Here is an 11,548-nt window from a genome sequence, read left to right as displayed (position 1 = left end):
GCCAGAGAGCGGTGTCGGCCGCCGCTGGAGTTTCCTGGCCGCCGTGCGCCGGCTGGGGCTCCGGCCATAGGGCTGCGGGCCAGGCACGGCTCCCAGCCCCGCCGCCCCCGCACCAGCGCCGCGCCGGGCTGTAGCTGACGGCTGGCATCGGGCCGTCGCCTCTTCCGAGCATCGAGTCTCTCTGCAAGCGGCACATGTAGCGATGGCTCAGCGTGTGCAGCATGCCAATGCTTGGGCCGAGGTATGGTGTATGCCGATAGCAGCGGGTTCGCGATCAAAATGTGACTTGGGTAGCCAAACGTCGGGCGCGCGCCAGCGAGCAGGGGACGTTGCGGACTTGTGTCTAAACCACGAAGATGGGTAAACGGCGGCCGGCGTTTGTGAAAAAGAGCCGGATGATCAAATCTGAAGGGCATGAAACATGCATTGTTCGTGTGTGCGCGCGGGAGTGACTGGACCCTCGATGTAGTCACTCTGGTGTGGAGTGATGGTTCAGCCAGTCTTTACTGGTACGTGAAGTTTTATTGGATTGAAGCGGTCTCGATGGCTGAATATTTTTATGTTTTGCTCTGTGTGACGCCCAGTTCAGATGTATTACATGAAGTCAGGCGATGTAGTTTGTGAGTATCCGACACAAGTACACGCCTGTGAGCGTTTTAAGAGCATTTCGGTTTGTCTGATCTTGGCGCGCACACTGCATGAATAGCGTTCCTCATGGTTTATAAAAGCCGTGGGCTCACATTCTTCATCCCGAAGTCTACCGTACATTGATAAATTGTTTCGCAGCCCTGGGATACAGCAGTCAGATCTACACGGCTTATGGAGTGTCCAGTGGAAATTTCATTATTATATTATTCAATCTTCCGCTGTCGCTTTTGTCAAACAGCCCGTCACCGCGTGTCAATCAGCATGGATCGGTTCATGAAGAAACTTTTATTTTGCAGAAACTTGCAACCTGATTGTGACACGGTGCAAACACTTAAAGGTTGGCTCTAACAAAGCAATCTATGCAGCGCCACGACGCCAGCCGATGACTATCCATTTACGTACATACGTGCCCACTCAGCACGCAACTTCGTTACCATTGCACAGAGCACAGCTAGACGGAGGTAGCCTAACCGCTGTTCCAACTTTGTTCTCCGCAAACAACACTAGTTGCCGACAACCCTACGCGACACACGAGGAAGAGATAACACGCACGCACACCACAGTTCATGAAGCGAGGAAGCGCGCCACGCTGCGATACTGGAGTGAGATGCAGCGCTTTTCAGCTGTTCAATGGATGACGAAGGCGACAAGACGACGGCATGGTACGAAGTCCTCACACTGGACCTTCCACAGGAGAGACGATTAGCTGCCGCGCGTACTGTACTCAAACGAACCGGAGCTGAATAGCCTGCCACGGGCAGTCTTTGGTCTAGTCAGGCCACACTGTCGGGCGTGCGGTCACCAACACCGCACGGCGCGAGCCAAGGCCGGCCGCAGCGCGACCCTGGCGCGCTCTACAGTCCTAGCACGAACTACTCTTGTAATCGGAGGTGTCTGAGATGGGTGCCGAGGCCGAGCCGTTGGCGGTCGACTGGGCTAGCGTCGGCGGGTGCCTGGAACGGATGAAATGTCATGAAATGCCACGTCATGAAACGCAACGGTCACAGCTGTTACCATGACCGCAACTGAAACTGTGTGCCTGTAGGGTTTTAGCTAGATGGCAACTACCCCTGAAAATGCAACAGCATCGGTGGACCTCCCAACGCAGCTTTGATGCCACCTTGAGTTGATACAATCAGCTTTGATACCACCAAAGGAAATTGTAGCGGCATACACAGTGAGCTGTGAGCGCTGTGATGAGATATGCTACAGTTATGCGTCCTCACACTCACAGCGGTTACAGCCTTCCGCCGTCCAACTCAGCCGCATCAAGTCATCCAGCAGCCGGCTTAACAACATCCTCCAGCGTTAGCAAAACCCGGTCACTTCAGCTTCCCCACCCCACATGGGATCCCACCATCACGCACGGGTGTAGCCTGAGCCATGCTGCGGCCGGACTGAGACATGGCTCATAGGACACCAACTGTCCGAGGCCGGGCAAGCAGCGACGCGTCCCGCCTACTCACTGGTGGGTGCGCAGCGACGCCAGCATGGTATGCAGCTGGCTGTTGGCGGCGTTCAGCTCCTGAATGCGCGAGTGCTGCGCCTCGATGACCCGCTCCTTCTCTGTCAGCACGCTGGACAGCTGGCTCTGCTCGCGGCGCAGCTCGTGCTCCACCAGCGACAGCCTGACGGGGTCACACAGAGGTCAGCCGCCTGTCGGGGTCACACAGCGGTCAGCCGCCTGCTGACTGGGGTAGGGTACAGTGCAGTCGTTCCATGCTAACCATCTAAATTATTTTTACCGGACATTTCTTCACTGTAGAGCATCTCGCGACCCTTGCCATGCATTCGCTACCTGCTGCGTCTCTCGATGATTCGCATGCACAATCGCTACCTGTTAGCCATACCGGCGATGCGTCAGGCTCAATCGACATCTGTTGAGCATCTGGATGACCTTTGGTCCACTCGCCACACAATGGACTATCTCACTGCGGCGATCACCTGTTGCGCACCACGGTGGTTTGCCCGGCGCAGTGGTTACCTGTTGAGTATCTCGGTGATTTGTACGGGAGAGGGCTGGCAGATGTGCGCGGCGGCCGGCGGCGTCGCTGTCCTCGGCTCCTCGTTCAGCCGGCTGTGCAGCTGCTCCATCTGCACGTGCAGCTGGCGGATCTCGTCTTCGTACTGTAAACAGGGCTCGACTGTTACCAGCCGCTGGCCCGCCCACACGCCGCGCTTCAGACGCTGCTGATCCTCCTCCTCCAGCAGTAAGGCTGTTTTCTGATCATGCGCACCGGCTCCTCAAACAAAAAATTCGGTTTCGTGGCGGGAACAGCATTACCACTTAGACCAGGCGTGGAACCGGTTAACACAGCAAAACACACATACAAATGTTTCAGGTCAGTCAACCAGGTAGGGCAAAACCAAATGAGAGCGGAGCGGCACGGACAGCAGCGTGAGACTCACCTCCTCAAACGACTTGTCGGGCGGCCGGCTGCGCCGCGCCTTGCTCTTGAGTCGGCTGTCACGACCCGGCCGCACTTCGTCGCTGCTCTCGCTGTCGCTGCCGCGCTGCTGCTGCCGCCTGGTGGCAAGCACATCAGTCGACGTTCGCCGGCTGGCCTTCAGGCGGCGCGCGCGTGCGTACAGCTCCGGCGAGCCGGCCGGGGGCGGCGGCGGCGGCGCGGCGCGCGGGTTGGTTCGCGGCGCGGCCGCATGACGGCGCTCGCGCGGCGGCGAGGGCGAGCTGCTGGAGGAGCGCGGCGGCGCGCGGCCGGCAGCCGCCGGCACCGAGGGCGCCATCACCAGCTGCACATCCTCCATGCTGTGCGCCGAGCTGACGGACGTGCTGGGCGAGTACTGGGCCGGCCTGTGGACGACAGGGGCGGCTGTCAGCCGGCGCCGGCTACGCGGCAGCGCGCCGCTGTGTTTGGTGGCAAAACAGCCCGACGCGCGTCGCCGGTCATGTTTTCGCGCGCGGCGGGATGCTAAGCTAAGTTAAGCGGCGCCCAGAGACATTGATTCTGGCGAGCGACAGACGGTCGGCTGCCAACGCCAGGTGGCCTCTAATGCGTGTGATGAGGTGCTGATGCCGGGCTGCGAGGCGCCAGCGCTGCCGGGTGCTCTCACCTGGTGACCCGCGGCTTGCCGCTGTTCAGCTGGTACATGGGATTGTTGAAGGCCAGCGGGGCGTGCTGCTGTTGGTGGTGGTGCTGCTGCTGCTGCGAGCTGCTGATGGCCGGGTCCACGGGACTCGAGCTCTGGCTGTAGGCGAAGCTCTGGTAGCCGCTGGAGGCCACATTCGACAGCTGCGAGATGGAGATCTGCGAGCCCTTGACGTTGTGCTCCAGCTCCCCGGCCGAGTGATCGTTGGCCTCGTCGTCGGCGCGCGGTCCGCGGCGGCGCGCCGCCGCCGCCGCCGGACTGCCGGCCAGCCCGGCCGGCCCGTACTGGCCGGCGTGGTGGTGGAAGTGCTGGTGATGGCCCGGCCGGCCCGGTTTCAGAGCGCTGAACAGCACGTAGTCGTCGCTGGTGTTGAGGTTGGGCGCCGCCCGCTTCGAGCTGCCCGGCAGGTAGGCGTTGCGCGGCAGCGTAGAGGCTTTCTCCGGCGCCAGCGCGGCCGACGGTGGCGGCGGAGGCGGAGGCGGCGGCGGTGGCGGAGGCGGCGGCTCTACGGCGCCCGCCGGCTCACGGTCACACGACGTGCGGTCGTTGAACCTGGGCAGCGGATAAACGTCCGTCAACAGAAACGCCCGCACACGAACCAACGTGTCGCACAATGATAAGAAACGCCGATCATTACGCTTGCCAAACACAGCCTTTGAAGATCCGTGCCCTTTAAACCACAATACCATCCGTTCCGCCACGGTTTCTCCGCCGCCCCTGCGCCGAACCTCACCGGAATATGTTGCGCTGCAGGCTGAGATAGTTCGGTGGCGGCGCGAGCGCGGCCGACGGCGGCGGCGGCGGCTGCTGGTACACCAGGCCCACGTTGGGCTGGCTGTGCGCCGCCGTCACCGTCGCCAGCACTGTCTCCAGCCGCTGGCGCTCGGCCAGGTGCGCCGGGTTCGTCACCTTCACGGCACACTCGCGCAGGAGGCCGTGCAGCACCGACAGCTGCTTGCCCAGGTCCACGTAGCCGTCCCACTCCTGCTGGCGCGCGTCCCGCCCCGCCGGGCTCTGGCGACGTGGGAACCAGCGTGGTCAGGGGGGGCTACGGGTCAGGTCAGGAGACAGCTCGGTTAGGAGTGTGACAACATTGATCTCCCATCAGCACGACAAGCGTATACAAAAGGTCAGTCAGTGGATGGAACCAAACGCACCATCGTGCTGAAAATAAAACACTAGATAACTACGCCTGGCGTCAGACAACAAATAAATATTGCCGTGTATTTGCCCACACCCCGTCACGCTGTTAACAACCTCAATGCGCCATCGTGCTGTCAATGCGTCATCATGCTGCCATCAAGTGCATGTTGAAATTGTTATGTCACTGAGATAAATAGCAAGACAAAGGATGAGCGTAACGTTCCGGTGAACCCATTGTCATCAACAATAGCTATCGCCGTGTCGACGGGCCACTCCGAAAGTATTACGAAAGGCACGCTCAGTTGGCATCCCACGCCACCTGAGGCCACTCGGAGACCCGGGTCGCTCCCTGTCGCCCAGAGGCCTGGGTCTCCCCCTGCCGCCCAGATGCCTAGGCCTCTCTCTGCCGCCCAGAGGCCTGGGTCTCTCCCTGTCGCCCGGAGGCGCGGGTCGCTCCCTGCCGCCCACAGGCCTGGGTCTCTCCCTGCCGCCCGGTCCCGTGCCAGGGCGAGCCGGCAGCGCCTATCCCCTCCCCCCGCTTCCCCCAAATCCCGCCCACCTTGCCCCGATCGGCTCCCGCCACGCCGGCGACAGATGGGAGCTGTCGCAGATCGGACGCCTCGCGTGACGTCATGGCGCGGCAGTGACGTCACTGCGCCGCGGGCGTCGTCAGCCGAGATCGTATCGCGCCGCGCCGCGCTAATGGAGGATCACTCGTGACGCGGAGCTGGCGCGACGGCGGCGACCGAGCGCGGCGGCGCACTCACCGAGATTTTGCGCAGGAACGTGCGCATCGTGTGCGTCTCCCTCACGACGAACTCGTTGAGGAACTCCATGTAGTTCTCCTTGCCCTGGAACTGGGTGAAGTTGGCCAGCGTCTGCAGCGTCTTAGCCACCAGGGTGAGGTTCCGGACCGCCTTCTCGTTCGGGTACTCTAGAAGAGGCGTCACCAAGTCAGAGAGGTCCACCACAGACACGGACATTTAACACTGCAATGGCTTGGAGGATAGTCAAACATCCATCCCTTCACATAAGAATTATGAATGCGAGGCTAGAGGCGCCTGCCTCAAACCACTAGTTGCGTTTATCGCGTGGCTGCCCGTGGCTCGCCGGCTTTTGAAGAGCCCAGCATCACTCGCCTTGCGTGAGGCTGAAGAGACTCGGACTGAGGATAGCCGGGCAGAAGAAGCGGAGGAAGATACAGGAGGAGATGACGTTGTCCTGCTGTTCGGCCTTGCCTGCCTCCCGTAGCCGCTCACAGATCAAGTGGAAGCACTCGCGCAGCTCCCTGGAACGGACCCCGGCCACGTCAGACACTAGCCAACGCTCCTGCGCCGACGACGCAGACCAGGCATCCAGGCGTTACCGGCATATGGGCAGCGCAGTGTGGGCATTACCGGGAGAGAAAACGGAACGACTGTCCAAATCGCCCAGCCAGCAGCTGCATGTCATGCCGCATAAGATTTTCACTAAATCTATACCCGTTAGGTTCTAAATAAAAAATTGTTGTCCGTGCACTCCATTAGTGTCTTCTGAAATACAACTGCGAAGAACTGCCCAAACAAAGTGACAATAAAGCCATTGAACGTAGGGTCACCTCAAACAACAGTATATTTTCTCAGCCCCTCCACCCGACCCCAACACACACCGCCTCCCCCGTCCCACCGCAAGGGAGCCAGGCAGTACTCACGGCGGGAAGTTGGTGTAAGACGCCAGGATGCTGGCCCAGATCTCCTCGACGAACGCGCGCAGGCTGAGCCGCTGCTTGTGCAGCACGCCCGGACTGCTGATCTTGAGCGGGTCGATCTCGAGGTCGGAGCCGGCCTCCAGCAGGCGGCGCACCGGCTCGCCCAGCGTGTCGTTCAGGTACCGGTCGCCGACCAGCTTCATGAACGACTCGGTCGCCTTGGTGGCCAGCGAGTTGCCGCGGAAGGTCAGGCGCTCGTCGTCTGCGGGCCCGCCGGCGGCACCAGTGAGTCGGTTGAGAACAGCGGAAGAGGGACGAGCCATTCGCAACACAATGTGGACGCTCGAGAGCAGCACTAGCACCAGGAACGAGTGCATCTTTGGTCATGAACCAGCATACAACGCACTAGACATAAGCGTAAGATATCCAACGTTGTTGTTTAGAATGTCGGGAGCACCTTCAAACCCTTCAAACCCTTCAAACCCGTGCTGATTATGCCCTGCCGGTTGACGCTACTCTGACCAACAAGAGTCGGGAGTCTGCGTGACAATCCGCAGCGACACGCAAGGCAGCGCGGGCCGCTGACGGACTATATTGGAGCGCGGCCCACCTATGCGCGTGACGTCCATGCAGACGAGGTCGGCCAGCAGGTGCTTGGCCAGGCCCTCCCGCTGCATGATGTGCACCAGCGTGGTGGCGATGTCCTCCTTGCTCTTGACGCCGACCAGCGGCTCCAAGATCTCGCACAGCTGCGCGTACCGTGACGTGACGTAGTGCAAAAACTCGCTGTACACGTGCAACGGCAGGATGTCGACCGCCTGGAACCTGGCGAGGAGACGTGCGGCCGTCAGGGTAAGCCGCGCTCGCCGCCCTGTCCTGGCGCCTGCACTGCCTCAGGGTCGTCAAGTCCACAGTCTGTGGGACTTGACGACTCCGTCCCAGCACACTAATGCATGGACCACCGCTTTGTCACACGACGGAGAAGAGAGATGTCACGATACCGACCAAGCAGATGCCAATGATACGTTTGTGATTTTGAATGCCCGAGTCTCCGAACTTGCTTATTACAGTCCAGTACGACAAGTATTACAACTAGTACAACGCTCTCCAGATCTCCTTTTCAAGAAATGAAAGACACGCAAGGTACACAAGAATATAAGAACAAGTTAAGTGTCATGACATACAGCAGGTCCCAACTGGATGAATGGGTAAATCGTCAATAATATTACACAAAACTAATATAATCCTACATCCATGGTACAAATTTCACCATGAATAACGTCGTAATCAATTGATCGAAATCCCCAGAACAGCTTGCAGGTGCAATGGTATCACACAAGCCATCACAAGTTTTGACACTGCTTGCCGGTTTTCCAGGACAACCAACCAGTCCAACAAAGCATATCACGCACCATTTAGCTGCAAATACACGAGGTGAACGAAAAATGGGATCGTGTTAGGCGGGGTCTGAACACACCTCGCCCCATCGCCCCTGGATACAGAAAAGAAAAGGCTACATCAGTAAATCGATTTAAAAACAGGCGCTGCATGTTTTCCAATCGCAATTACTACCACAAGTGGACACGCCTGATCTTATCTTCCACAGTCCTCAGAACTTTACGTGAACCCGAATCTGAGTAAGAGGCCCAGGGTGGCGCAATCACGGTATTCAGGGCCTGTGAGCTCCCATGAAAGCTTCGCTAAAGACCGGCCACACGTCCTCCCCAGCCTCCGGCATCGACCCGCGTCCTCCCCAGCCTACAACCCCGCCTAACACGCCGTCCGAGTTTACAGCCCGCAGAAGCTAGCGGCCGCAGCGGCCGGCGGACAGAGCGTTCGGCCCAACGGACAGAGCGCTTGAATCAGCGGACAGAGCGCTCGACCCCGCGGACAGAGCGCTCGGCCCAACGGACAGAGCGCTTGACCCCGTAGGCAAAGCGTTCGGCCCAACGGACAGAGCGCTCGACCCCGCGGACAGCGCACCCGACCCGACTGAGCGTCAGCAACGCAATGGTGCCGAACCTGCACTTGATGCGCAGACTGGGCGGGTGCTTGTTGCTGCTGCCCTTCTCGAGGGTCACCGGGTACCACTTCTCCACGAAGAACTTAGAGTTGACCGAGCTGACGGGGATCTCAACCGTGCCTGTGGAGAACGGGGCGGAGTCAGGACCGCAGCGTCACTGCCCGCTGTGGCAGGTCCGTACAACTGCGATCTTCCAGTGTCGTGAGCAGAACGGAGACCTGCGGACGGCCCGCCCAGCAGTGCCGCTCGTCAAAGCCCAGCAGCGCGACACACCCGAGTGACAGCCGGTTGACAGCGCCCGGCTGAGCCGTCGTCGCCCGGCCGACCGGGCGGCGACGGCTCGCGTCGGCGCGGCCGACCAGCCGGGGCGGCTCCCGCCACTCCCACAGGTGGTCGGCGGCCTCCACCGGGCGGCCCGCTCACCGGAGCCGGCCTGCCACTCCCAGCGAGCCAGCGCAGACGGCGCGGTGCCGCCTGCTCGTCGGTCCGCCGCCGCCACGACACCTGGGCCCTCGCGTGCGCCCCAGATCAAAGCAGCTGCTAATCCGTCCGAGCTGCCCAAACAAGCACGCCCAGGTGCTGTTTATTGGGCGCGACGTAAATCTGGCCCGGCCGGACGCGCGGCTGCGACTCAGACTCTGAGTAGGACACTCTCCCCTCCGTCGGGAGGAGGAGCTACTCACCAACGAGCACGTTCTTGTCCTTTTTCCTCTTCTTGTCGGGCTCGCGGTAGAGGTTCACTTGGATGCTCTCGACGGTGGGTAGGCTGTTGAACTCGAACTGCTCGCCCCAGAAGCAGAGCTCGGTCTTGGCCTTGCTGGAGGTGCGCGCGTACAGCGTATTGTCCAGGCACAGCTCGCAGAAGTACCGTTTCTTGGCCGTCACCGTCTTGGCCTCGAGCAGCCAGATCTTGAGCGAGTTGTCGATGCGTCGCATCTGCTCCCGGTTCGGCTGCACAGTGCGTCGCAAACTGTCGACAGAGGAGGGCAGGATGGTCAGTGCCCGGGGTAAGAGGTGTGCGTAGGAAGAGACGAGCGGCGGAGAGCGACACGCCTGAGTGAGATAGCACTGTCTGGGCTGGGCAAGAGTGAAGATGGAAATAGCTCTGCTGGGATGCAGTATCGGAATGAAAGAACACATATGAGGTACTGCTCGGAGGTATTTAGCGTATCTTGAATTAATTCGCTTTCTAAGTGGAAATCAAAACAGCCACCCGTGACACGAACAGCTGATGTATCGGTTTCAAATCCAGAGGACGGGCTGGTAGGAACGAATGCTCACTCATGCTTCATAACATGTTGGCAGGCATGTCATATTCTGATCAGACAGAATGAGTTGCTGCTGCGCGTTCAGCCCGTAAAACTGTAATTGGATCTTAAGCCGCAACGAACGAATACCGACTGAATTCCACCTTCCCCGCAGCCCGCTGAGCAGGCCAGGCCACGCCGTAAGTCTCAGCATGGGCCACAAAAATCCAGACTGCGCCATGGCCGGCGCTTGTTCGCGTGCTCGAGCGCTGACGGTGGTCCTCGTGCGCCGGCATAGACCCGTCGGCGCGTCATCCCGTCAGAGACAAACAGAGGTCGGCGGGGGGCGGCGCGGGGTCTGAGGGCGCCAAGATCGCGGCAGGGATGGCGGGCGGTGGCGAGCTGTGTCATCTGTCAGGAAGCTGACACACGATGCAGTGACACAGGCTGTTGACGGACGATTCAGCACTGTCAGGCTGAAGTGACTTCATTTCCCTCTATGGGTCAGGATACGGGTGGGAGTGGCCGCTCAGGAAGGCACACGCAAAACACATCACAGACGTGTGTGGGCTACAGCTGCCCGCAGTAGCGCGAGCAGATACATGGCCTGTGTTGTGATGCATCGTAAGTAACTAGCCGAACATTAGGCTGTTTATCAATTGTCTGCGACGTGCGCTGAAACACTCATCACAATATTGCGGCCCTCTCTGCCGATACAACTCAGCACAAGTACTGACTAAGCGCCGCTCGAACTGCGATTGTCAACTCTTAAATGGCACGATGACGCACATATGCATCCCAGGATCAAGATGCAGAACGTCTTCAAAAATACACAGTAGGCAACAGACACAGCACGCCAAAGCCGTGAAGGTAATGTGCATGGGCTGTTTGATTTAGCGTCAGCTTAGCACTAGCCAATCTGCTCACCGTCTCGCTCAGACGGAGGGTGTCAAGGCCTCGACGGTAGCAATTAGCGCGGTCAGAGCGCGGCAAAGCCCTCGTCAGCCCTCCCGCCCTCGCGGAAGCGTCAGAACCTTGGCAAGCGGCGCTGCACCGAGCTGAACGGCGCACGCACGTCAGGAGCTCGGGCTCGAAGTGGGGCGTGATTCACGGCGCTGCCCCGCGTCCTCGCGGGCGCCAGCTGACCGGCGGTCTGGCTCCTAGACCCCCGAGATATGAGAGCCTGGTCCGGGACTGAGGTAGCCGCACCAGCTGACCGACGGTCTGACTCCTGGACCCCCGAGATATGAGAGCCTGGTCCGGGATTAAGGTAGCCGCACCAACTCAATGCGGTCTGGCTTCTGGACCCCCGAGATATGAGAGCCCGGTCCGGGACTGGGGTAGCCGCACCAGCTGACCGGCGGTCTGGCCCCTGGACCCCCGAGATATGAGAGCCTGGCGGGATTAAGGTAGCCGCCCAACTCAATGCGGTCTGGCTTCTGGACCCCCGAGATATGAGAGCCCGGTCCGGGACTGGGGTAGCCGCACCAGCTGACCGGCGGTCTGGCCCCTGGACCCCCGAGATATGAGAGCCTGGTCCGGGATTGAGGTAGCCGCACCAGCTGACCGCACCAGCTCAGTGTGGTGGTTGGCGACAGGGTCAGTTTCCACAGCTTGCCCGTACCGCTGAGCGACCACATTCAGTTACCAGCTAGCCAACTCGTCTCCGATCGAGAGCAAATTTCGCTCCTG

At 60.1% G+C, this 11,548-nt stretch overlaps 2 protein-coding genes across 2 annotated transcripts; both read right to left on the bottom strand.

Moving 5' to 3' along the window:
• Positions 1-914: 914 nt before the first annotated feature.
• On the bottom strand, positions 915-3,262 carry LOC119103644 (ras GTPase-activating protein nGAP). Its single transcript, XM_037227256.1, has 4 exons — positions 3,058-3,262; positions 2,633-2,775; positions 2,115-2,276; positions 915-1,601 (listed from the first exon to the last, which is right to left on the bottom strand). The coding sequence occupies exons 2-4, from the start codon at positions 2,740-2,742 to the stop codon at positions 1,511-1,513; spliced, it is 363 nt and encodes a 120-aa protein (XP_037083151.1). The 5' UTR covers positions 2,743-2,775; positions 3,058-3,262; the 3' UTR covers positions 915-1,510.
• A 71-nt stretch (positions 3,263-3,333) lies between these two features.
• Positions 3,334-9,579, bottom strand: LOC119103643 (ras GTPase-activating protein raskol; the record flags this gene model as incomplete). Its single annotated transcript, XM_037227255.1, is given in 9 exon segments — positions 3,334-3,460; positions 3,721-4,308; positions 4,490-4,770; positions 5,667-5,833; positions 6,039-6,187; positions 6,590-6,848; positions 7,197-7,411; positions 8,609-8,729; positions 9,293-9,579. Coding segments are annotated over 9 exon segments (2,194 nt in total), but the record flags the coding sequence as incomplete, so codon positions are not given.
• Between the last annotated feature and the right edge of the window lie 1,969 nt (positions 9,580-11,548).

This window comes from Pollicipes pollicipes, unplaced genomic scaffold (genome assembly GCF_011947565.3).
Source record: "Pollicipes pollicipes isolate AB1234 unplaced genomic scaffold, Ppol_2.1 Scaffold_5724;HRSCAF=6776_pilon_pilon_pilon, whole genome shotgun sequence".
Lineage (NCBI taxonomy): Eukaryota > Metazoa > Arthropoda > Thecostraca > Pollicipedomorpha > Pollicipedidae > Pollicipes > Pollicipes pollicipes.
The sequence above is the reverse complement of the archived record's forward strand: the minus strand, read 5'-3'. Positions and strand labels throughout refer to the sequence as shown.